The sequence below is a fragment of the Pempheris klunzingeri genome, chromosome 21 (genome assembly GCF_042242105.1).
Source record: "Pempheris klunzingeri isolate RE-2024b chromosome 21, fPemKlu1.hap1, whole genome shotgun sequence".
Lineage (NCBI taxonomy): Eukaryota > Metazoa > Chordata > Actinopteri > Acropomatiformes > Pempheridae > Pempheris > Pempheris klunzingeri.
The window spans coordinates 833,858-861,227 of NC_092032.1; the positions used below are offsets into that span (position 1 = coordinate 833,858).

The 27,370-nt window shown below is 41.0% G+C and overlaps 1 protein-coding gene across 1 annotated transcript; it reads left to right on the forward strand.

Annotated features, from left to right (window-relative positions):
• pde1ca (phosphodiesterase 1C, calmodulin-dependent a) lies at positions 1-26,205 on the forward strand. The gene is made up of 17 exons (XM_070853317.1): positions 1-100; positions 6,990-7,040; positions 7,181-7,340; positions 8,867-8,980; positions 10,225-10,407; positions 11,944-12,007; positions 13,549-13,665; positions 14,384-14,524; positions 14,831-14,931; positions 15,198-15,323; positions 17,022-17,123; positions 18,253-18,373; positions 18,976-19,057; positions 22,027-22,147; positions 23,819-23,982; positions 24,985-25,263; positions 26,045-26,205. The coding sequence occupies exons 1-17, from the start codon at positions 16-18 to the stop codon at positions 26,203-26,205; spliced, it is 2,172 nt and encodes a 723-aa protein (XP_070709418.1). The 5' UTR covers positions 1-15.
• The last annotated feature ends 1,165 nt before the right edge of the window (positions 26,206-27,370 follow it).

A 27,370-nucleotide genomic window follows, 5' to 3' on the forward strand; every position in this document is an offset into this window, starting at 1 on the left:
ACATCAAGAGCCACAATGACAGAGGCAACAACTAAAAAACAGGGATTTAAAAAGTGCCGGAGTGCCACTTTCAGCATTGATGGCTTCAGCTTCACCATCGGTAACAGACTTTTTGTTACATCCTGGTATGATGTGTGTGATTTTATGCATGTGGGTGAGAGTGTGTGTGTGTGTGTGTGTGTGTGTGTGTGTGAGAGAGAGAGAGAGAGAGAGAGAAAGAGAGGTTTTGCCTGGTGCTATTGTGTTGCTGAGCAGATGATGGTCTTTAGTTCAGGTTTATTGTATTTGATTTGTAGGTGCATGTTCTACTGATACATTTCCTCCATCTGTTGCATGTCTTCTTTGCCTCAAGAGAAAAGAAACTAATTAAAGATATGACTGCTTCATCATATCTACAACTTCATTCAGTCTACAGTATTCCTCTCTAGATCTGTAATGTGACCCTTTTTTAATATATTGTCATATAAAGGTGAGATCTAATTGAATGTGAATCACTTTATCTACTGGGGTCCATGAGAGTCCTTAAATATTTGTATTGTGTAATACACTCTATGGGGAAAGTGGACCACATATTTTACAGTACATTTACTGTCTGATACTGTTTTGTCCTGTGTTGGGCCGTATAAAGGGTAAGTCGAAGCTCACTGTCATTTTACAACACAGGGTTGCGCAATGAAGTCTTGGTTGTAGTCCTTTCATCCTGCACATATATACAAATATTCAGATTAAGGGTTAGCTATACTTTGCAGACAGCAGCAGGGTGAACAGGCTATCTTTTAGTGTCCTTTGGGCCCTGTGCAGTTATCTCATCGATATAATGTTTGGTAGATGAGTACCTGTGATGTTCTGTGATCACCCGCTGTAGAACCCTCCTGTCCTGGGCCGTGCACATGCCAGTTTGTGATGTTTCCAGTCAAGATGCTTTCTATCACTACTCTGTAAAGGTTAGCAAGAACTTGGAACACGATTTCTGTTCCAAACATTCAACATAACAATGACCCTGTGAACAAAGAAATCCTTTTCTCAGTTTGGGGGGTAAGAACCTAACTGGCTTGCTCAGAGCCCTGATCGTAACCCCATCCAACACCTTTGGGATGAGTTGGAACGTAGGCTGTGGGCCAGACTTGATCATCCAACATTAGTGTTGGACCATACCAATGCTCTGGTTTCTGATTGGGGGTAAATCCTTGTAGCCAAGTTCAGCATGTGGTGGTGCAAGCTTTCTGCTTCTGTAGCTGTTTGATTGAAAAATGATGGCACCAATTGTCACTACAACAAAGACAAATTGCTTCACCCCTTGTAGGCCAGCGATGAATCTTCACAGTCCTCTAGTTAAGGACGCAGGGTGTACATTAGGTGACCATGCACTGAGACCAAGACCAGATAAGATTAGGCATGTGAAAAGTAACAGTTCAATTCTTCTGCACCTCATCCCATGTTTTGTATAGCTTGCAGTAAAAGTAAACAAGTCTGGATGAAACAAAGGTGTGAACTACAATTTCTGCATCAACCATGGACAGAAAAGACTAAGTGGCAAAAGAAATCTTGGTGACTGGTTTAATGTGCTGACCAAAACAGAGGGACGGATTCAACATAACAGAATTATTGTTACATGATCAAAACTCATGTCTGGTGAGAATGAGCAGGGCCAATGACCAGCATCTCAGTTTTGTCAGAATTTAGGAGCATGGTGATATCTTATTATATATATTTTTTTACAGCGCACAAGCAGACCTCTTAAGTTACTAACTTGAGCATGACTGTCAGGCTTCACAGGCACATACAGCGGAGGGAGTATCATCAGTGTAGTGATGGAAGTTGATGTATGCTATACCATACAGCATAATTTACCACTTTAGCAAACACAGTTTTAGTGGACTGACAGCCCCTTAAAAGATATTGAAAATATTCAAAACGATTATGAATTATGTGGGCTAAAAGCTGCTGATACTGTACTGTACTGCTGAGAGTCTGTAATCATTTAGACACCCTGGATCAAAGTGTGTTTTTTTTAAAAGTAGAAGTTTAACCACAGCAGTCTTAAAGATTGTAGGGACAATGTCAGTCGTAAATAACAAATTAAAAACATATATATTCAGCATTGTGGGTTCCAGAGACAGCTGGAAATCATTGAATAATTTAAGTTGATTTCAAGGCTGAAACCAGATTAGACAATGTCTTAAGAGAGATAGATTGAAACTGAGAAACTGGGGAGAAGACCTCTTTGACTGTTTCTCTTTTTTCTCCTGGCTATTTCTTTCCCTCTCTGTTGACCCTATGCAACAGTCTATGAGGTGTGCACATGCTTTCCCCAGACTGCTGTCTCTATGGGAACCAGAAGAGATGGGAAATGACTGTGACATCATTTTGACTGTGAAAATAAATGTGTGTGTGTGTGTGTGTGTGTGTGTGTGTGTGTATGTGTGTGTGTGTGTGAGTAGTCAGTTGTTAGGGTGCTGAGCTCTGGGAGTCATTATCACTAATGAAGTGGCCTCTGCCACAAAGCATAATCTGACTGCACTTTATCTCTCTTCTCTGCTTGATTCCAGCCATACTCCCCATCTCCCAATCACTTTCACACACACACACGCACACTCCTTCACTCTTTCTGGGTACCCTCCATTAAATATTTGAAGTGTCCTACTGGGTCAAAGATTCTTCTATATTTATCCTGCTGTACAACACATTTACAATCTCTTTACTTATTCTTTTGTGTGCCTGTGGAACATGATTTTAGTTTCTTGATTGGTTCAGTGGTGGTGGTTGGTGGTCCGGCTACTTCCTCTCAACCTGTGTTTGTAGGAGTGGAATCAGGTTCCATGGGTGACCCCTGACTGTGGTCATAACCTTCAGTCCTTCAAAGCAAACGGAGTTACACACGGCATCTCTGACAAGCCCCAAAGTTAGTGATGGTAATCTGCAAAAAATGAAGAAATCTGTCAGTCTTTTGTCTTTAGTCTGGTTCTTTCAAACATTTGTCTGCAAGAGGATCAAGTTTGGTACAGATTCACACAAAATTTAATCTACAACTCATGGCGTATGAGTACTGAGTTCGACTTGTCCATCTCAGGGCAATCCTCCATTCCTTTCCTGTTGAGGAAGTCCCCTGCCTGCCTGAAGAAGACATGAGGTCTTTATGTGATTATGAAAAGTCAGGGATGAGTTAGAGTTGACATATCAGCCTCTATAAGACACTCTAACAGAAGTATTTTTATAGGAAAAGTTCTGATAAATTTTAAGAGCTCAGGAAAAGTTCTCCATCCATAGCTGCAAGCGGCATAAAGACACAATAAAAAAGGCAAATTGTTAGTTTGCAGTTACAATATTCTATGGCTGTTTGTAATCACAGTAAATTAGATTTGTCACTACAGTGACAGCTACAGTGACAGATAGCGCTACAATCTTAGAAATAAAGGTGATAACCATGTAGCAGTTTTTTGGGTTGTCCCCACAGGAGAACCCTTTTTGTTTCATGGTACAACCTACTATAAATGTTCCTCCTGGGACCCTTTCCGAGCATTCTGCCTAGAAACCAACGTAAAAGGACTATATTCATAACCATCTGTGATAGTTTCTACCCAGAACCCCCAATGATAAATTCTCTGTAGAGAAACCTATGGTGTTATGGTTCCACCTAGAACCCTCTCTGGGGAGTTCTATCCAGAACCTCTCCACCTTCTACAGTGGCTCACAAGAATCCACCTAGGAGGTTCTACTGACAACACTTATATTTCAACGGTATTCATCTAGAACCCTTGTCTTCTGACAGTTCTGTGAAGAACCAGAATGTATTCCTCAAACGATTGAATCCCATGTATTAAATAATGTGGTCATATATAATTTGAACAAATTGTGTTCCAGTTACCAATGTGTACACTGAGAATATTTTTAATGAGTTAAAACCAGGAGAATTCATCTTATGTCCAGCAGTGGTGACGTAATAGAGAGGACAGATAAAAAAGACAGCAGCATCATGCCCAGGTCCACTCATCAGACATTTACAAACAATAATGTAATGCAGGATTCTTCTTGGTTATTGACTTCTTCAATGTTTCTCTGAACTCCAGCGTTTCCTGTTGTATTGTGGTGCTGTGACTCCAGGTTAGGTGTTTTCAGTGGGATGGTATTTTAATATATCTACTGGTGCATCCATTTGGGCCATACTCAACAACAAAATTGGCTTTACTGTGATGATACAGTTCAAGAAGCTTTAGATATTTATTTTGTACTCTGGTTTTAATATGACAACATGGACATTAATAATGCATTATACCATCTCACCAGAAAAGGTGTTTGTGAATCACCCAAACCCTCTCGTTCAAGCCACTGGCATACCACACTGTTTGTCATAACATATTAGATGTAACTCAACTTGATTCTCTGAGGTTTCTGATCTTCTACACAGAAAGGCAGGTGATCATACAGTGTGTGAACAGAGTGAAGGGGTGTGACCAAGCCTGTTATCAGACCCCAAAGTAATCACTATTAGTATGACGTAGTATGAGGATGTTTGATGACCTGAATGTGGCTCTTCTGCTCGTCATCCAGCTCTGCAGAAGCCTGATAACAAGCCATTCATTTGAGTCAGGTGTATTGGAGCCGGAAACATCTGTAACATGTAGGGAAGGAGGGCATCAGGACCAGGATTTTAAAATGTTAAAAAATTTAAAATGTTGTTTATTTTTTGCTCTATTAGATTACTGAGGAGACTCTGACTCTGAGTAGCCTTTGAGCACAGCAAAAGAACTCCTGCTTTTCTTGTGTTTTGATTGACTGTATGTGGACTTTCAACAATCCTTAAAGATCTTATCAAAGACCCTTTGGAGAACAATTTCTTCAAAAAAGGGTTCTTCAGAAGCAAATGGCTTCTGCCCCTCAGGAAAAACCTTTTTGGAACCCTTAGTTCTAAGAGTGTACTTTATCTTTTGTGTAAAGTATCCAGATTATGGATATTTATTTAATTAAATAATATCATACAGGGTTACCGGTTAAAGTTCGGAAGTGACAACAAGTAAAGTTAAGTGCAGCTTAGGCATCTTGCTGATCTGACCACTGTGCAGACTGAAGTTGGGTAGAGGTATTCCATGAGGTCACAAAACTTGATATACTAGTAAGAGTAATAAATGGTAAATGGTTTGTATTTGTATAGCGCCTTTCTAGTTATTTCAACTACTCAAAGCGCTTTACATGACATCCTCATTCACCCATTCACACATCATTCATACAGGAGGGATCTAATTTTGGAGGAGACTATTCTTTCATACTCATTCACACACTGAAGCTGCTTCAGGAGCAAGTTGGGGTTCAGTGTCTTGCCCAAGGACACTTCGACATGTTGACCCATATCCTATTTTAACAGGAGCCACAGGAGATTATGGGAGATGGCAATCTATTTATCAATAAAGCCAGATGAATCCAAGCTCCAGCTCCACTGTGAGGAATGTGGGAGTCTTATTTGACCAAGATTTGTCCTTTAACTCCCACATTAAACAGATTTCTAGAACTGCCCTTTTCCATCTATGTAATATTGCTAAAATCAGGCCCATCATATCCACAGATGATGCAGAAAAATTAGTCCATGCATTTGTCACTTCTAGGTTGGATTATTGCAACTCTTTATTATCAGCCTGCCCCAATAAATCGTTAAAGACTCTCCAGCTGGTCCAGAACGCTGCTGCTCCTGTTCTGACGAGAACTAAAAGAAGAGACCATATTTCTCTTGTACTGGCTTCTCTTCATTGGCTTCCAGTAAAATCTAGAATAGAGTTTAAAATCCTTCTCCTCACCTACAAGGTTCTTAATGGTCAGGCTCCATCATATCTTAAAGAACTCATAGTACCGTACTACCCCACTAGAGCACTGTGCTCCCAGACTGCAGGCCTACTGGTGGTTCCTAAAGTCCTCTAAAGTAGTGATGGAGCCAGAGCTTTCAGCTATCAGGCTCCTCTCCTGTGGAATCTCCTTCCAGTTTGGGTTCGGGGGGCAGACACCCTCTCTACATTTAAGAGTAGACTAAAAACCTTTCTTTGTGATAAAGCCTATAGTTTAGGGCTGGATCAGGCCTTGGACCAGTCCCTAGTTATGCTGCTATAGGCTTAGACTGCTGGGGGACTCCCATGATGCACTGGGCTCCTCTCTCCTCCTCTTCCTCTCCATCCTGATGCTTCATGTCTCTTTAATGTCTGTTACTAACTTGCTATCTTCCCCGGAGCGTTTCTGTGCTTTTCTCATCTCTCAGTTTCCTGTGGATCCTGGTCCTGGTTCTCCTGCTGTGGTTCTCAGGTTCCTGTGGATCCTGGTCCTGGTTCCCCTGCTGTGGTTCTCAGGTTCCTGTGGATCCTGGTCCTGGTTCTCCTGCTGTGGTTCTCTGGCTTCATGAATCACTGCTGTGGATCGTCAGCCACTCGCCATGTTTTTCAATATTACCATACTGCTAATTTATTAGTCACACTCCTATTGTTAGTGCTATAATTGCTGTTAGTATCTTGGTTGCTGTTTGTGTTGTCTCTCTCTCTCTGTGTCTCTCTGTCTCTCTGCCTCTCTCTCTCTCTCTCTGTCCAACCTCCACCCAACACGGTCCCTGACAGAGAGCTGCCCACATTTGAGCCTGGTTCTGTTTGAGGTTTCTTCCCTTTAAAGGGGAGTTCTTCCTGCCACTGTTTCCTAATATAATATCTGATGCTGCTCATGTGGGGATTCTTGAATCCTTCATGTTGAATTCCTGAATCGTTTGGTCTCTCTCTAATTAAAGAGTTTGGTCTAGACCTGCTCTTCATGTAAAGCGTCTTGAGATAATGCTGTTATGAATTGGCGCTATATAAATAAAGATTGATTGATTGATTGATTGATTGAATCACACACAGTACAGTACAAAATGTCTGCTCAGGCAAAGTAAGTGAAAACCCCTGTGGGCTGACCCATGGCTGTTTGAGGCCTTTAAATTTTGTGACGTACGCTACAAATGAGAATGTAAAACTTTCTTTTTACAGTTGCCAATGAAGCGGGGGAAAGCAACCGTCGTCCTTTGGCCCGCTTTGCACGTGAGTTTTATCAAGTCCCACCCTGGAAATTTATTTTTAGAATTGTTATCATGAGGTGTGTAATAGAAAATGTGATGTGCTGGTGTGTTTGAAAGTACATGCACAAGCAAAATATGTTTGTTTGTATAAAAATTATCCAGGCTCACGATCCCAGAATGCACTATGCACCGCTTTCACAGCCGGAGCTGACATCACCAACCGTAAAGGAATTTTGATCGATCCACGCAGCTCCGAGGAGATCCTAGCTGATGAGCTGCCAATCCCTGATGCTCCCGATGCAATGGAAAAGACTGCTACCAGGTCACACATTCATACATAAACAATACACCTACACAGAAACTTCTGCAGAAACACAAAATACAAACATTGACTGGCCTTTGTCTTTCCTAATTACTGCTTATGTCTGCTATGTAAAGGTATCATAGTTGCCAAATGAAATCCTAATGAAGGGAAATGTGTTGCAGCCTAACACCACCTGGGTTTTAAAACAAGACTGAGGGCCTCATTTTACAGCACAAGGAAATTCATCAGGGAAATAGAATGAAAGATTTAGCTTCTGAAATATGAACCTGGATTGTGTGTGTGACCTTTTGGATGTGTGAAAGAAACAGAACATTTAATTACATTAGACATACATCCTGACCAATCCCATCAGTATGTCTGGAGATCTAAATAATGGAGTTATGCTCCTGTGCCTTGTGCATTAATGTGCGCAGCATCTCTCCTGAGGGGGAGGCACTCTTATCCTTTTGCAGCGGTTGGACTCCTGCTGGTATCACACACCCACATCAGCGGTCGATCCGACTGCTGATGACACAGTGACTCCATCTGCTCCATCTGTCCAATGTCCGTTTGCCACGCTATATGTCAACATTGACAATGGCTTATCTGTCTGTGGCTGTGCCTGTCTGGTACACGGCTACAGCAAAGCGCACCAGAGTTAATGTACAGCCTCCTCACACAGCTCAATCAGTTCATCTCTGTACATTAACTCAAGAGTTAAGAATAATCCAGTGAATTTAATCTAATTCAATCTGTTTCTTACTGTCAACAGAGGACAGTATTTCACCCTGTTTTATTGATCCTATTAATGTGGGTACTTCCTTTCTATGTTTCCATGTAATGCAGTATGTCATATCAAACTCATTCAACAAACTACTGATTTTATGTTTGTTTGGTTGTCCAGTGTCAGGGGGGAAGACAAACTCAGTGTGTTGATGGTCTGCATATACAACCCTCACAATTTAAGGACAACACATTATCTTGCATGGTTCTGATGGATAGTTCTAACAGTTTAATCTCATTTCCATGGAAATGAGAGCTTTGTTGCAACTAATTATTTAGGCTAAATCCAGTACTTTCCTACCTTTCCTACAGTGTTGCTGTTACAGTGTGATGGAGCTGCTTACCAACCCTCCAGATTCTCCCAAGAGTCCAATTTTTACTTAACACAAAACCATAAATTAGCCTTTAGCCCACAGTTTTGCAGAGTTAGATAACAGTAAGTTCCCATGACAAATGCCATATGTCCTTGTCCTGAGAGTGGTCCTAGAGGACACCACTTTGGGAGCATAAAAATACTCAGCAAATTCCAAGGGAGACTACTTATTATATCATGAGATACTCATGATGTGTAAAACAGACATTTTGCATCAATGGAGAATTCATGGAAAGCCCAAAATGGAAAGAGAGGATGTGCTCACTGAATGAATGAACTCATCGAACTGCTGTGGCACTACAGCAAACGTGATTAATGTAGCTGTGAGATATCTTTGCTGAATCAAAGCGATTCATGATTGTGATTGGATGGTGGCTATTTGTTATAGGTTGCGATGCCTTGTAAAGCAGCTGGAGAGGGGGGAGGCATCTGTGGTGGACCTTAAGAAAAACCTGGAGTACGCCGCCTCAGTCCTTGAATCTCTATACATTGAGGAAACCAGGCAAGGAACTTTCAACTCAGTTGTGATTTTACCAAAAAATACTTAAATGTCTGCTACCAAAGGTGTACATTTTTGTTACAAAGATTGGGGAATTTTAACATTCTGCATCTTGGTCCTGTTATGATTCATTCATTCTATAGACATACAAGCAGTGGTTAAACAGGTTTATAGAGATTTAGATTGTTTACTCAAGTAAATTTAGCAAGTTGATGTATCAACACCACAATATAAAGATTCTTCATTAAAGGATGCTTTCCAAAGAAAAAGTCCAGGAGTATTATCAGTATTCAGGGTGTCTAATGTGTAAGAATCAGGTATGTTTTTCTTATTACTGGCACTAAACATTTTTATAAACTGTTGGGTATTCTAGTCTGTAACATTGCATTATATTTTCTAATAAGCAATGTAGATGCTGTGTGGAAATCGAAATCTTCCTACTAGTACCTACAGCTGTCAAGTAAAAGTACAATGATGAATAAAATGGCACTTTGCTACCTTAAAACTGTACTTAAGTACAGTGTTGTTTACTTTAATAAATGAGTAATTGGTGTAAAATCCACACTGATACAAGCTGAATACATTAAGAAACAGTTGCAACACTCAGGACACACTTGCATAGGTGGGTCACCAGAATGCCACGAAGGAATGTGAACATTTGGGACATAAGACCAACAGCATTTGTTGTTTCTCATTATGACACACAAAAGTAGGAAAATATAATATTTTACAATTTTCAAAAAGTTACTAGAATAAGTCTTACTGTGTCATTTGCCTTGCAGTTCTGCTCCCGAGGTTTTAACCACCTAAACACCAAATATACTGCATACTTCTACAGTTCAAAATTCAAAAATCATGCATTAAATCCAAGACTGCTTACAGTTCCACACTTAACAGCAAATCTACAAATGCAAACCAATATTGTTCAAATGTAATAGGTGGTATCTATGCAGTCAAATAATCATATTAACCCTTTAGGTCCATGGTAGAAATGTGTGTATTTGCTGCCACAGCATGTAGTTTTTTTTTCTTTTTTCAATTGCTGATTAAAGATTTTGCAGATCAATATAAATTATGCCTACTTTCCTGAAGAAGCTAAATCATCAATCAGCAGTTGTGGAGAGAAAGTGTGATACATAGTGTAAATAACTAAACAACAGCAGCACGTGATCATTTATATATTGGTGTTGCAGAAATGGCACATTGTTCTGAGTTTTTGCTTGTTGTGAATGTGTCGCTCCCCGCAGGCAGTTGGTGGATCCAGAGGATGAGCTGAGTGACATCCAGTCAGAGTCGGTGCCCTCAGAGGTTCGTGACTGGCTGGCCTCCACCTTCACCCGGCAGAGGGGCCTGATGCTGCGCAGAAACGAAGACAAGCCACGTTTCCGCAGCATTGTTCATGCAGTGCAGGCTGGCATCTTTGTGGAGAGGTTTGGTCTGTTCAGTTTACTTTATTTGGCTTTGTTGGATCTCGTGTGGTTCAGTTAACTTTATGTACCAGTCCTGTGGGATTGTTGGATCTTAGTAATGATTTAAACTATCGTCACCAACCAGTAAGAAGAATGGTTGGTTATTTTGACAAACATGGCTGACTACCCTGCTTTGTCTCATCAGGATCAAACTCCATTCTGTCCCCTCTGATTCTGAGTGTGGCTCCTTATTTGGTGTTTGACCAGAGCTGATCAAATACTGTAAAACAGGTGCTGCCATCTGTTACCAGTCATATAAAAATATGGAAATATGGAAACAAGAATAAACATAGTCATTTAAACAAGGGTCTCAGCACAGCAACAGAAGTGACCATGACTTGACTCTCTTACTCATGTTTTACAACAAAATTAATTGTTTGTCATCATTTTAGAAATGATTCATATTGCTGTTTTCTTAAAACTTTTAATGAATTGAAAAACCATTTCTTACTGAAACACAACTATATACCATCATATATCATGTTTTTCAATGCTACCATATTTATCTATTAGTCACATTCCTATTGTCATCACTATAGCTGCTGTTATTGGTTGCTGCTCGTGTTCTCTCTCTCTCTCTCTGTCTACCTCCACCCAACACAGACCCCAACAGAAAGCCCCCCCCCCCCGAGCCTGGTTCTGTTCCAGGTTTCTTCCCGTTAAAGGGGGGTTCGTCCTGCCACTGTTTCCTAATATAATATCTGATGCTGCTCATATGGGGATTCTTGAATCCTTAATGTTGAATTCCTGAATCGTTGGGTCTCTCTCTAATTAAAGAGTTTGGTCTACACCTGCTCTTTATGGAAAGAGTCTGGAGATAACACTGTTATGCATTGGCGCTATATAAATAAAGATTGATTGATTGATTGATACCACACATGTACACTGAAGTGGCTTGTCAGTTTAACTTAAACATGGTTTGGAATAGTTTGTTGAAAGGCTGATGCTGTCTGTTTTCTTGGGAGGACACTATTGTAAAACAGTATCCATACAGTTGGTTTTAGGTAAGCAGAGGTTTATTTAACATTGACACACTAGAGTCTCAGAGCAGCTTTATTTGTTGGTAATATTTCAGGAAGATGTCCTAATGACCTGTGATGGATGGTATGTACTATCTGAGTATCTCCCTTGCTAAGTTATGGGGACACCAGCTGTGAAACATCTTGCTAATGTTAGAGATAATGGATTGAACTTGCTTGAATGAATGTTTTGAAAGAATTTTATCACGTTTTATATAGTATTTTAATTATTTTGAAAATTGTATATGTCCCCGTTCCAAACTGTCTTTGCACATCTAAGAGAAGACAACTGCACAAAATATAGAACAGAAAGAATATAAGTATTGTGTATTTGTTGCTAATCATGTGTCAGTGTTGATAATTTTCTGTACTGCTTTGGAAATAAAGGTTTCTGATCTGTCATGCCAATTAAAGTTATTTGAATTTGAGGTTCTAATTCTCCCCATATGAGCCAGTGTGTGTTGGCTTGTTTTCACAGGATGTACAGACGAACCTCCAACGTGGGTCTCAGTTATCCCACAGATGTCATCACGGTGCTCAAGGTATTTCTGTGTGTGCCTGTTTGTTCATGTACAGTGAGAAGCTTGTGATAGATTTATATACAAACAGCAGTAAACGTTCATTTTATTTTGTACAAAGGTTCTAATGCCAAGCACATGAGTTTTACAGTCCATCATTGAATTGTGGGGTGTGTATGAGGGTCTAGATCAGGGGTGTCAAACTCAATCAAAGAAAGGGCCACAATTTAAAACACGGTCTAAGTCGCGGGCCAAACGGGCTCAACATTTAGTGAAGAGTCTAAAAGTGACTCTTTTATAATATAATATAATATAATATAATATAATATAATATAATATAATATATATTTTATCCAGAAATATGAATGTAAACAGCCAAACTTCAACAACTTTTCCTCAATAAAATAAATAGAATTTTAAATAACTTTTTTGTACTTATCCTGCTGTAGTGCCGTCTCATATTTATATTCTTTAATTATGGACATCAGCTCCTACCTACTTTGAAAGTCTCTGTTTTCAAAGTCCACTTTTCGTTTAGCCATTTATTTTGAGGGGGCTAGCTTAAGTGTCGCTATAGCATCAACATATAACATTCTTATGATCTAGACCATACATGTCAAACTCAAGGCCCGCGGGCCACATCCGGCCTGCGATACAATTATATCCGGCCCACGACATAATTTCATGTGACTATTAAGAATGGCCCGTCGGTAAACAGCACTCCCACCTCTAATACTACAAATCCCACAATGCACTGAACAGCTGCCTCGCTAGTCAGGACCCGTGCAGCAGCCCCTCCTCCCACAGGTATAATGACACACCGATCAGCGGATCAATGCATCGATCAGCGTTGTTATAGTGACACTTAAGCTAGCCCCCCCAAAATAAATGGCTAAACTAAAAGTGGACGTTGAAAACAGAGACTTTCAAAGCAGGTGGGGCCAGAGTTTCCTGTTTGTCGATATCGGAGGTGAACCTGTGTGTCTTGTTTGTGGAGCTGATGTGGCCATAATTAAAGTATATAAATTAGATTACTTCAACTACCATGTCGTTTTATCTGCTGCATTTCATGTGCTTAGTGCTTGCTGACCATCTCTATAGACTCTGTGTCTTTACCTTGTAGATATTCACGACTCTAACTCCCTTGATGTTTAGGCACACAAACACTGCATTAAGACTAATAAAATAATGTTCTCTCAGTCTGTACTGCAGCATCCAGTGGTTACGTGCTGATGTCTTGAAGAAAGGCATGAAGGCATGCATGTTAAAGAGATTCTGATGCTTACTCATGCTTTAGTCAGTTTGTTATTTTTTAGCTCCAGCACCTCAGGGAAGTCTGATACCAGATTAATGGTGTATATTATTTTCAACTTTTTGATTTAATCTATAATGAGGCAACCATCAGAGGGCACGCACACACATCCATACAGTTTTTGCATATGCAAGGTAACTAAGAGGAACAACTCTATCTTTTTATGCTGTCTTATCCATGATACCTAGAAGAAACTAAAACATAAGGTCTGGTTTACATACTAATGAAACCTGTTTGTATGTATCTGTTTTAGCATGTGGACATGTGGTCGTTCGATGTGTTTGCACTGAATGATGCTAGTGGAGACCACGCCCTGAAAGTAGTCTTCTATGAGCTTCTGTCCAGATACGACTTGATCAATCGTTTTAAGGTATGCCAACAAATTTCTTTATCAGTCATTTCAGATATATGATTGGGTGTCGTCATGTATGCATTATTCCATTTACATTTTCTAATACCTGGATCATATGTCATGGGGAAAGATGGTAATCACTTTAACTGATGGTAATAAAATTCCTCCTCACTGGGGTCAAAGAAGAAAAGAGATTGTCAAGATCACAGAGGAATGGTTTGTTCCTTTTGACTATGAATGTACAAAACATGAGGCCGATCAGGAAGGTCTTCGTTCTGTGATGGTGTCTCAAAGTTTGGAGTCTTCAGGGCTCCAAATGTGTGCACTGTACACTCACCTTTTTGTGTCATATGTGGCACTCCACCATTCTGCTCTGTGAAAATCTGCAAGTAAAAGCAGATATTAGCATTTAAACACCAGAATCCCCAACCAAACTGTTAATGATTGAGTTGCATTGTGGATAATGTAGGCACATGGTTTTGAAAAGGAAGGACGATACAAGGAATTAAAAAGTACTATATCTCTGATTCTGCTGACTAAAGTTTGATCCAAGAGGTGAAATGATATGAAATGAAATGAACTATGTAGAAATTGTTTCAAGAACTGTTGTTGTATTGCACCGCCGTGTAAGCTTGTGAAGAGTTATCCTATGATGTGATGTAACCATGAATAACGTACTGTACATCAAAGCTGCAGTACATATCAGTGGTTCTTTGTTGTGTTGCTTCTATTTCAGGTCCCTATTTCTGCTCTTGTATCATTTGTGGACTCGTTGGAAGTGGGCTACAGCAAACACAAGAACCCCTACCACAACCTGATGCATGCTGCGGATGTCACACAAACTACCCATTACCTGCTCCTCAAGACTGGCATGGTGGTAGGTCTTGTGTTGGGTTATTGAAAAATGGAAACTGGAAAAAACTTTTTCAATAGTGAAAGATTTCAGATTTTTTTAGTAAGGGTTTAGTCAGTGTACCAAGAGTGCTTTAAGTCAATCAGCACATAGCTTTTCATAACTCAAAACCCAAATGAAATGAAACCTGTCCCTTTGTGTCTGTTTGGCCAGCATAAATGAATAATGTCATAGCTAAAAAATTCATCATTAAGGAGCTCCACCGATTTCAGTGTAGACACCATCGTGGTTAACCCCCCCCCTCTCTCTCTCTCTCTCTCTCTCTCTCAGCACTGGCTAACTGAGTTGGAGATCTTTGCAATCATTTTTGCAGCTGCCATCCATGATTATGAACATACAGGGACCACCAATAACTTTCATATTCAGACCAGGTAATTTACACCTAGCATCATTTGTCATTTAAATAATTGCAGGTGTTGGGAACATAGCTTAGAATAAGCTTCCATGATAAGATAGTGAAGAGACAAATGGAGGATAGATAAAAAAGCTTAAAAAGTTATGTCATTATTCTGCACATAAAACAATCAAGTCAATATATCACGTTTATAAAAATGATAGAACTGGAGGTTGTTATTTTTATCATGTTACATTACTGGACATTTTTCATACATACTTGTAATGAATGTCGGATTTGCAGATCAGACACAGCAATGCTGTACAATGACCGGGCTGTTTTGGAGAACCACCATGTCAGTGCTGCCTATCGTCTTCTACAGGATGATGAAATTAACATCCTCTCTAATCTTTCCAAAGATGACTGGAGGTGAGACATACAAGCGATATCTTATCTCTTTTTTAATCTCCTGTTTGCTCCTCGGAGAAGCTGTTCACCATCAAACTCAAAAAGGTAAACCATGCAATGTGGGAAGGACTGATGCCACCTTTGCTTATCCCTCTAGACAGTTTGTGATGGAGGTTGACGGTCCAAGTGTTCTTTTCAGCATATGCCCCATTCTTCTCCCTCCAGATGTACCGCTGATACAGAGACTCAAAAAGGTTCAGTTTTGTTTCATCACTCCACAGAACCGTATCCCAAATTGGCTTCATATTATGGTTTTGAGCACATTGGAGCCAACTTCTCTGTGCTTTTAGGTCAGTAGTGGTGAACGTCTTGGAGTTCAGGCACGGAGGCCTTCAGTGTTTAGAATGCTCCTTACTGTAGAAACTGAAACCTCAGTGCCTGCTGCTACCAAGTCTTACTGCAGGCCTTTTGCAGTCACTCAAGGGTTTCTGCCACTTCCAGGTAGTGCAGCCAGTGTTCCTTTAGCTTTGAACTTGTGAACTTTGCTTCCAACAACATATCTTGGAACATTCAGTGCCTTTGCTATCTTTGTTTGAGCAAAGCAATCATCTCCTCTCTAAACTTTTGGACAATATTCTTGACTTGCCCATATTTCTGACATGTAACCAAATGTCACTGTGAACAAACCCCCTCGCCAGTCCAGGTATTTGTTGTGTTCTATCTCAAGCACACGTGATGCCACTAATGAGGCCCTTGATTAGTTGCATTAGGTGTAGGTAGTAGTTGCATTGGTCTTATCACAACTGAATTTACGTATGTGCAAACATTCACTGAGAGATGTCATTAAGAATCCCCACATGCTTGCTCATGTGGGGATTCTGGGAATCCTTAAATTTGAATTCTTGAATTGTTGGGTCTCTCTCTTAATCAAAGAGTTTGGTCTAGACATGTTCTTTTATGGAAAGTGTCTTGAGATTAAATTAGTTGTGAATTGGCACTATATAAATAAAGACTGATTGACTGTGATGTCAGCCAGACACGCAAAGAGGGTCAGAGTGCTGGTACTTGGACTTCAGATTAGGTAAAAGAGAGAATTAGTTGAATGTCATCTGCATAGCTGTGGTAGAACAAGCTGTGTGTGAGAGAAACCGAGTGGAGTGACTTGGTGCACAGAGAAAAGAAGAGGGAGCCCAGAACAGAACCATGAGAGACCCCAGTAGGGAGGTACAAGGTTCATATACAGATCTTTCCCCTTTTCACCTTGAAAATAGCACATGTGTGAGAATGTAAAATAGTGTGTGAATGTGTGTGTCTCCTCCAACTTAGATTCATCCTGAATGAATGATGTGTGAATGGGCGAATGAGGATGTTATGGAAAAGCGCTTTGAGTAGTCGAAATGACTAGAAAGGTGCAAATACAGAGCATTTACCATTTGCCTGTTTTATACGTAGGCAAGGACAGAATGTCAATAAGCATGAATTAAGTAATACATGCACACAGGTAATTGATTTATTATTTTGATTATTAGTGTTATTATTTTGCAATGTTATTTTGAAAGTGCGAATAACTAAATTGAGAGCATATTTTTTGACAATTTTGAATTTTGATGACAAAAAGTTGAGGAATCATCAAGGTCATTTAACTCTGAAGGGAACTGAATGTTAATGCCAATCCATCCAGTTGTTGATGAGATATTTCACTCTCATCGTGTCTTTCAGAGAACTCCGGGCTCTGGTGGTGGAGATGGTGTTGGCCACTGACATGTCCTGCCACTTCCAGCAGATCAAAGCCATGAAAAGCCTCCTGCAACAGCCTGAGGCGTGAGTAGTGGGTTTACTTCAGAATGATTTTAGATTATTACAGGTAAAAAGTTTTGTAGTGTAGCCAGTCAGTATTTTAGTAGTTGTGTCATTTTTGCTGAATACATCCTGATTTGCCTTGCACAACAATACACAGGACAGGACAGGACAGAGGCCTGGCCTCCTCCTGGATTTAACCAAACCTGATTGATTGTATGCAGCTGGCATATGTGACAGACTGGTGTGGAGACAGTTAACTGGTTCTGGTGGACTCTGACACATGTGTCAATCTGGGCACTGCTTAGGAGCCTAGGCCATGGTCCAATGTCCAGCTCCTACTGGGGTTGGTGCTGTTTTACTGTTTACAAGTACTGCCATGTGGCTCGAGTTACTATGACTACTTCCTCCCTATCAGCTGGGTTTTCAGCTTTGTCAAAGTTTTATGGACTGCAGTAGCTAGTTTGAGAGAGAAGCAGAAACAAGTTGACATATAACCTCCAACAGTTTTTCTCAATTGTTTATATGTTATCTGAAAGCAGACATCATATTCTCAGAACTCTGTACACACACACAAAGCTTCACAAGTATACAAAGTTTGAGTCCATTCTTGTTTATGTTTAGTGCACATATCAAACTGTTCATGTGTTTTAAATGTATTAACTGTGTCTACATTGATTGATCAATGCTCTAGTCTGTTTGTGAGCTGCATGTTTCACTAACTTTACAAGTAGATCCTTAGTGCTAGTACTAGTGAAGTGGGTGGGGAACTCAAATCAATGAATCAACGGGCTACTGCTGTCACTTTTTAAACATTGTCAGACACTGTGGAGACAAACGACTGTTGGATGAGATGGTGCTACAGTCTAACCTGCTGGGTTATTACAGCCAAAACTGTTACCAGCATGGCGGACCATTTTCAGTCCAGTTCTTTCTCCTTGAATGTGAAATGAAATACTTCACTGCAAAGCTATTTCGCAAGTTGTGATTCTCTTCATTTTTTTAAAAATCTCCTTTTTGTTTTTTACAAGCTTTAACTATTTCAAGTATGATATGAGCTAACACATTTGGGCAAAAGCCAGTACTTTTCTTTAGCAGTTGGACAGCAGCAGGTTTTATCACTGAAAACTGCTGTGGACTGGACTATTTGCAGGATTGACAAACCGAAGGCCTTATCCCTGCTGCTGCACACTGCTGACATCAGCCACCCTGCCAAACGCTGGGACCTTCATCACCGCTGGACCACATCTCTGCTGGAGGAGTTCTTCAGACAGGTGGTCATCAAAACACTTACTGGAAAATGAATGTGTTGGAAAGATTGGATGTTACACAGGTTTCCATCATCACAGGACTGGCTCACTCTCACTCTAACCAGTAAGCTGGCTTTAATCTTTAATGCTACAGAGGAACTTGCTCTGCACCAAGGACATGCTCAGTTTAATAATTTTGTTTTTCATGACAAGTATTGCAGATGTCCAGATGATTCCGGGATTCAAGGAACTTTATTTGTCATACCAACACACGTTTAGACATGGGGAGGTACGATGATGGGTGTGAAAACAAGGCAACAAGCATCAACCACAGAGTCAAGACAGGACATTATGTTGCATATTGATGATGCTGGATGTCTTTGAGAAATCTGTGTTTCATAGGCAAAACTTATCCAACAATGTCTTCTTCTGTTGTTCAAAGGCAACTGGGCATTACATTTATTTGGTTGTAAGCTTGTGGTATCCAAAAGCACAACTCCTCAGCCCCTCACTGACATTTTGACATTAACAAAAGAAAAAGAGAGAGAAAATGAAACCATGTGTAGGTGAATGTGCCCAAGTAAACCAGTGCTAATGGTATCTTATAATGTTGAATTTGTTTTCAGGGTGATAAAGAAGCAGAGCTGGGTTTGCCTTTCTCCCCCCTCTGTGACCGCAAGTCCACCATGGTAGCCCAGTCCCAGATTGGTAAGATTGCTATTATATATCATTATTATTATGAAATCATATTATTATTAACTTAATTAATTGTTGATGGTTAATAATAACATGATGGCTATCTACCAATATCTACCATCAACCATTATTAACCATCATAAACAAGAAAATTGCCACTCTGCACAAATAATACGCTAATACACACAATTAAGCAATGTCACCATGCAGCTACCAGCCTGGGCCTGTTACCTTACTCAACATTTGCAGGTTTGTCCCCACTAAAGAGGAAAGTAATTTATTAACAGCAAAATAAGCAAAAATAAACACATTGATGGGAAATATCTGTAAGATCATTAGTGTGGCTGTTGTCAGCATGTCGAAGTGTCCTTGGCCTGAGCCCCAACTTGCTCCTGAAGCAGCTTCAGTGTGTGAATGTGTGTGAATGGGTGAATGAGGATGTGATGAGCGCTTTGAGTAGTCGAAATTACTAGAAAGGAGCTATACAGATACAGACCATTTACCATTTAGTGTGGGGAGTGGATGAAAAACAAAAGGAAACCAAAAATGGCAAAACTAAGAAGTGCAGTAGTGGGAGATCTGCCACAGGTGTGTATCTGCTGCTCTGCCTTATATGCACATGGCACACCAGGACAGGTGAGTCTTATGCTGGTCGGCAGTCAACAGAATCAACAGAGCAGAGGGGCCGTCACTCTTCCCAGAGCCCATGTGAGCTGGAAACATTTTCCTGACGGGGCATGTTGTCAGTGAGGTTCCCGGGGCTGCAGCCCTTTTTGGGGGTGCTTGCCCTGGCCTAGTACAGTTAGCAGTCAGAATGACTGGTACTGGCAGTGTAGGGCCAAGGAAGGAGGGCTCAAAGGCCGATTGTGGCACAGAGAGCGACAACCTCTGTGTGCCAGTTGCGGAGGATGGTTTTTTGTTAGTAAATTTAGTGACTGGTGAAATGGTGGCCTGGACAGTTGTCTTTGCGTTTCCGTATCAACTCTCTCCAGGAGCAGGTTTGGGAAACATGGGTTTATAGGGAAAGTTTGCATTATTTGAAGTCGATTTGTACCCATAGCCAGTGCATTACCTGCAGAGGATGGCAGTCACAACACCCCTAGTTTTGTGATGCAGGAAGCAGTACCGCCACAGACACTAGGCAATGTACTGCTGTGGGTGGGGGCAGCAGGAAAACGCATGTTAGCCACTTAAAAAATTAAACATCAGTTTAAATGTATGATATATATATATATTTATATAGAGAGAGTATACTTTCACCACTTTATCCATCACAGGGAAGTGAAACTGTGTCTTTCTCTTTGCTCACTTTAAAGCCACCAGACTCCACTGATTTTATTAATCACTTTTACTGAACCTCAGTGGAAAACGTCATGAGGTCAAGGAAAGATGTCTTTGGGCCCAAAACCTCAGTTCCATGACCATTCTCTTGCAAAGATGGGTTGATGATTGATTTGACTTAAGTGGACCTTTAATGTAAAAACTGATCCCCCAGGTCTCTTCCAAAAATAACCAGGATTTTTTGCCAGAGGGCCAAACCCAAGCTGCCATCTTGATAAGTTAACTTTTGAAAAAAATCATGCATCAAGACACTTTTTTTGTGTAAGTCGACCACAAGGATTCTGATTCAGACATAAGTTTGATGATATGACATCATTTTGACCCAGAAATTCAAGATGGCTGCCATCCAGTAGAGTGAAGAGTCATTTTTGAATGGGAGGGAAAGATGTGTGTTTTGGGGCTTGCCATTTTACACTATGTGAGGAAGGAGACAAATAACAATTCATTCATAACAATGAAATTGATTAAGCTACTATGGTTACTACGGATGCCCTGTGTCTCTGTCACTCTGAAACTTTCTGATGTGGGTCAGAGGGAGACAAGGGCAAGTCATGAGACACATGTATGGCTGTTAGCTCTGTGTCCAGGTGGGGGTCCAAGCCAATTCATGTAGATGTATATGTGAGTGTAACGGTGTGACAGTGACAAGTTAGGAAAGGATGATTAGTTTGATGTAGACCCTAGATCAGGGGTGCCCACACTTTTTCGGCTTGCAAGCTACTTTTAAAATGACCAGGTCAAAATGATCTACCTACATTAAAAATGCTAAACATATATTCATTTCTATATATACTGAGTATACTTTATATATACAATATATGTTGGTGTACACTGCATAACTGCAGCTAATGTAACCCTTGGTATTACACATAAAAAGTGACAGTAGTAATGCACATAGGTGGCAAGAGTAACTGGAACATTCAATACATTTATGGTCACTACCTTCCTCTGATGACCTGCACTGAATGGAGTCAAATATCCCTTCCTATCCTATTCCCTGTCCCAGAGTATCCCTTCTTTAGTAGATATAGATTGGAAGGCTAACTAGGTCACTTCGCTCGCTGGAGTTTTGCAGTAGCTAGCGCTTTGACCGCGTGCATGTCCCTGCCCACAACCCGTAGCAGAGAAGAGATCTCAGACTGGCCGCCCTGTACGTCAATCAAGTCGCAAACGCGTTTTTTTTAATGTCACGCGATATACCTGCACTACCGGGTACTACAGTCTGTCGCTGAAAAAGCTCCTCTGGTGTGAGAAGGTGGTGTGCAGGGGGTGGCTGGTATTCTCATGTCCAGGCTCAGAGCGGTTCTGGAGAATACCAGCCACCTCTGGTATTCTCCAGGACCGCTGTGAGCCTGGACATGCACATATGTGTGCTCATTTAAGGTTTGTGTTACCAGTCCATGAAGGGAGAAAGACAGAGGTCGTTCAGTGTGCTGCTCTCTTGTCTGGCATTGGATGAACCAGGCTGGCAGAAGGTTGTGGTTCTGAGGTCACTGTGCAGTCTTCTGGTTACAGTCTGAGGAAACTGACCTTAGGTTAGGTTGTGATGACTTAAATCATTATATTTATAAGATTTGTTTGCTGAATGAGCACTTTTATTTACAGAAAATGTCAATGTGGCATGTTACTGTGTCCTGCAGGATTCATTGACTTCATTGTGGAGCCAACATTCACCGTGCTGACAGATATGATCGAGAAGATTGTGACAGCGCTCATCAAGGAGGCAACTCGTTCTGGACCGGCGGGCCTCAGACGCTCTAGGTGACACACACAAGACCTTCTAATGTTAGATAATAATAACGTCATCCGTCCGGACACATTTGATGTCTTAGATGTTTCTATGATGGTGCTTATGACTCAATCACAAGTCACAATGTAATTTTGCTCAGCTATAATGAAGCTGTTCTATTGGTCAAAACGCAGTGGAACCCATGCAGAAATCTGGTGTCATATTATTATTATTTAAACCTGAGAGGAGAACTCAGTCTTGACCTGACCCACTTTATTACTAAAGGCCCTGCGCAGTCAGAGTCCACCCTCACAGATGATTTGACTTGTCCCAGCTGAGTAGAGCTCTTCTCAGGACTGTGTGGGCCTGTTCCCTGGTTTAGACTGGCATCTCCCTCACTCTACCCTTAGTATTGCTTTTGTGATGTGTGTTATGTACCTTTATGGTATATGTGGCTTGGCCTTTCAGTGTGAAGATCAGTTTATATCATGTAACAGTATTAGTTCATAGTACATAACATGCTTCATTCATTTCTTTAACACCAGTATGTTCCAGTCTGTCAGAACTCAGCGCTTATGTCAAACCTCATTTATCAGCAAACCACTGAAAGAAACAACAAGGAAATTGCTTTCACACAGTGTGCAGACACAAGAGAGAAATGTATCAGTTCAGCAGAGATGTAAAGGGAAAAAATGCTTTTTTTATTCACACTCATTTTAAATTGAATAACAACTTGACAAACTGAATTCAGTTAGTGGCCTAAAAGCAGTTTTAGGATCCATCCATCCATCCATCCATCCATCCATCTATCCATAAATCTTTATTTATATAGCGCCAATTCACAAGTGTTATCTCACTCCATAAAGAGCAGGTCTAGACCAAACTCTTTCATTAAGAGAGAGACCCAACAATTCAGGAATTCAACATTAAGGATTCAAGAATCCCCACATGAGCAGCATCAGATATTAGATTGAGCAACAGTGGCAGGAAGAACTCCCCTTTAACGGGAAGAAACCTTGAACAGAACCAGGCTGAGAATATATATATATATATATATATATATATATATGTATGTATAAATGAGCAAAAATATTACAGCTGCATGATACTACAACTGAACAAACAATATTTGGATATGATCACATCATAAAGGTGTTATAAATGTGTCATCAGCTAAAAAGCTAGAGTAACAGTTATTTGGACTGTGTGACTCTGTAGAGCTGAAGGAAAAGATGATAATTCTCTATGGGTTGCTCAATATGTGTGACCTAGTTAATGATAACCAAAATACTTTCACCAGCTGTTTCTATAAAAATTTATTAGTGCAGCTTTCAATTAAAAAAACAACTGGTCAGCTGTCTTAACACACATGGTCATTTTAAAATCAAATTATCAAGTGTAATATGACAGGAGACACCAGCTCTGCAGAGCTGCTTAGCCTGCATCATTACTTTGGTTTTAGAGCCCAAAACTTTACTGAATGGTTGAATGTGTGAATGTTCCTATTAGGGTTTAACTAACCTTCTGTGTGCTGTGAGTTTTATACCGCTAGTCTAGCCAATAAGCAGCATCACAGTGGAAACTGAAGCCTGAGGAAGGTGGCATGCCTTATTCAACACCAAAACTCACCCATTCTTGATCAGTTCCACTGTTTTAACTGTTGGTGTACATTTCTGTTATTGGATAAATGTGTGTGTCCACAGCGTCAACAGTATTAGTGGCAGCGATGGAAAGCACTCCAGTGTGAAGAGCACAGGCTCAGAGGGCAGCTTCTCTTTGACTACAGTGGACTTCAAGAGCTTCAAGGTCACATGGAACCAAGAGATTTGTCACAACAGGGAGACATGGAAGGCCCAGGCAGCCAAAGGTAGCCACACCGACCTCTTATTGTCCTGCATTTAAATGATTCAGTCTTTATAAGGCCCTTTCCAATTTTTGCCTGCCTGTTCCAAGCATGTTATCTCTGAGTAGCCATCCTGTGACCAGATGTCAACAGTGCTGGATCTTTTTCAAAGGCTTTTAGCAGTTACAGGCGTGTTCATGGGCTGGGCAGCCCTGTGTTTGAGCACTGTATCCCACCACAAATACACAACGATTTCTACAAGAAATAATGTTATATGATTAAAATGAACAAACACATATGTGGTTTGTTTAGACAAGCGCTTAGAGAGAGAGCTTCAGGATCTGTGTCTCACTGGAGGACCACATAAGAATTGTGGTTGTGATAAAGTTCAGAGGTGCATGAGGTGGAGGAGGGACTCTGAAGTGACAGCTGCAGAGCAGAGAAGGTGATATTTGAGTCAGAAGCAGGAACATACAGAGAGAGTGCCTCTCAGTCCCAAAAAAGCACAGCTTTGACACTTCTCTATTTCTCTTCACTGGACAACATGGTCCCCGCACCCCCCACAGCATGACGTTCCTGTGGGTATCTGAGCTCTCAGCACAAACTCTCCAACCAAGGAAGCATGCACACCAAACCCCAAGCTTTCGGAGCCTACCAACCACAGTTATTAGAGTATTTCCATAGCTGCCATCGTAGATACACATTCTGAGGAGTTGCACATTAACTACATGTACGGCATAGACAGCATGTGAATCGGCTCAGCTGGGATGTCATCATCACCACCATGTGGCAGCATCAGGACGACATGTTAGGATACATCAGTGTCTAATTTCTTTGCAAAGCAGCAACTTGATCAGTTTTGCTTCCTGGCTGCACCACAGTGTCTTCTGACTGGCTCACTTAGTGTGTGTTACATCATGATAAACATCAGATGAAGCAGCATTATGGAGAATATTTGCATCTACTAATGTATGTGCCTCTAAATGCTGTGTGTGTGTGTGTGTGTGTGTGTGTGTGTGTTGATAGACTTGGAGGAAAATGTCAAGAAGGAGGGCGGCCAGGACGAGAATGGGACAAAAGTGGAGAAAGAGTCAAAGAGAAGTGTTGACAGAGCCAACCATGCAGAGGACGAGATGAAAACAGATGTGGAGGAACGACTGCCCAAACGGGAGGAAGCAGACAGTAATCCAGGAAGGGCTGCAGGCTCTCTGCTGGGCTCAGGCCCAAATTACACAGACAAGAAGGGCAGCGACCCAGACCAGCAGCAGCAGCAGCAGCAGCAGCAGCAGCAGCATTGTCAGAATGGTATGCAGCCCAACAACCTTCTTACTTGGAAACCAGGGTAGCCCTGAGAGCTCGGCACTCTGCAGCTTCAGAAAACCCATGCAAACAGAGAAGACACAAGTAAATTAAGATAACATCTTCATCAATCTGACAACACCTGCACAGCATTCAGAAAACACACCTCCATACGTGATGCACCATGAACAGCAGAAGGAGAGGCAGTGGTGCTCAGGCTGTACAGACGAATCCTGTGGCTTCATCACTAACTTAATACCTGTGAGACAATTACTGTACGACTTGGTGAGATGTCTGCATCATGTAAACTACACAGGGCAGTGCTTGTCTGTATGAGGATTATTTCATAGTTCAGCGGTCACTTTCAGTGCATGCACAGAACAGAGCAGCAGCAAACGTCCAAAATCAACAACATACAGCGTGGATACACCTCAACAGCCTCAACAGTCTCAAACAGTGGCAGTACAGCGTGTCCTCTGAAAACTCTTCAATTGTCCCTCTCTAGATTTACAGCCCATTTGAAGCGTGTTTGTTCTAAGTGTTGTAGAATTGATGAAGATGAAGGTCTTTTCTTGAGTTGCAGTCTGTTGAGCTCTCAGCTGTACTTAGAAACAATACTAATATACTTTTACTTGAGTATTTTCATTTTATGTGAGTACACTACTCCACTACATCTCAGAATACTTTTTAATTAAGTCTACTTGACATATAATGTTGACTTTCTGAGATTTTGAGATGTTGCTAGGAATGTGATTTCATGCTAACTTTGATTTGGCCGTCTCTGCAGATCCTCAGCGTGACTGCCCTCTGATCTATTACTGCAAGAGACCCAGTTACTGTGCCAGCTCCTACCGACTGGTCAGGTCCAAGACCACTGAGATGCGACCAATTGACGCCAGAGGAAAAGCCAGGAGACTGCAGCGCATCTCCCTGCGTCGCAGAAAGTGACCTTATAGTGGAGTGTGATGTCACATCATAAGATAATATCACATGATAATCACTCTTTGTTCATATTTGCACATTGTAGCCTTGTTTTCCATCTGATCTTCTGTTTGATTGCAATCATGCACAGGGCCCTGCTTTTTTAATACATTTTACAAAATGATATGGAATACATTTTCATCATTCATCCAATGTCTATGACGCTTATGCTTAAGGATGGTGGAGGAGTTGGTTGCACCCTGGACTGGTCAGTCACAGGGCACATCTTTATTAATAATTTCACTCCCACTACTTGGCCTCCTCTCCTGTCCAGCTGGGAACATGTATTTGTTCTTTAATGTAATTGTACCAATGTTTTTCAGTGTCAGTGTGTTTTTGCCTATTTGTCATGTTTAGGGCTGACAATGTCAAGGCACTTCTGAACTGTCCTACCCATGTTGGGTAGTGTTTTGCCATTTGAAGTCTTTACAGTGTTACTGGTCAGACTGATGCAGAGGGTTTGTGTGCCTTTTGTAAAAAGTGGACCGATTATTTTAATAAGACCGACAGAGCGACATATGGCCTTTACCTGAACCTGATGTATTACACCTTGTCAGCTAGCTGCAGCACTTCTGAATGGTGATGAAGTGGACCACTGGACAGAGGTTTGAAGCAGTTACCCTACATCTCAGGCAGCAGTGCTGTTTGATAGTCCATCCATACATTTATCATATCTGACACGAGCTTATAGGATTAATATTATATAACTAAAGCATCACCAGTGGATCAGGATTTGACTGATTATTGTAAGGGCTGTTACTTTATGGACATTATTGGGTAAATAACACACAGCTTATCCAGCTGGTTAGTGTGTTTGTGAATGTTCGTCATTGTTTTATCAGCAGAATCCTGACAGTAACAGTCTACACAGCTCAGAGACGCACACAGCTAGTTGTTAAGTGAGTTAAGTGGGTCCATCAGCAGATCGGCGATCCAGTCCCAGGGTCCTCCAAGTCCACATGTTGAAGGCAAGACACTGAACCCCTGCGTGTTCCTGAAGCAATGAAGCAATGTGAAGCAATGTCTCCTCCAACTTAGATTCCTCGATGTATGGATGATGTGTGAATAGCGATGTGATGTAAAAGCGAAAGGCACTATACAGCCGTCCTCAAAACTGAGCTTAGTGCTTTCG

What these genes read in the sequence shown, in the direction of transcription:
- pde1ca (XM_070853317.1), top strand. Translation starts at nt 16, where the DNA reads ATGACAGAGGCAACAACTAAAAAACAGGGATTTAAAAAGTGCCGGAGT. An exon ending in TCCTTTGGCCCGCTTTGCAC is followed by an intron (nt 7,041 to 7,180) that starts GTGAGTTTTATC and finishes AAAATTATCCAG; the next exon opens with GCTCACGATCCCAGAATGCA. An exon ending in GAAGGCCCAGGCAGCCAAAG is followed by an intron (nt 23,983 to 24,984) that starts GTAGCCACACCG and finishes GTGTGTTGATAG; the next exon opens with ACTTGGAGGAAAATGTCAAG.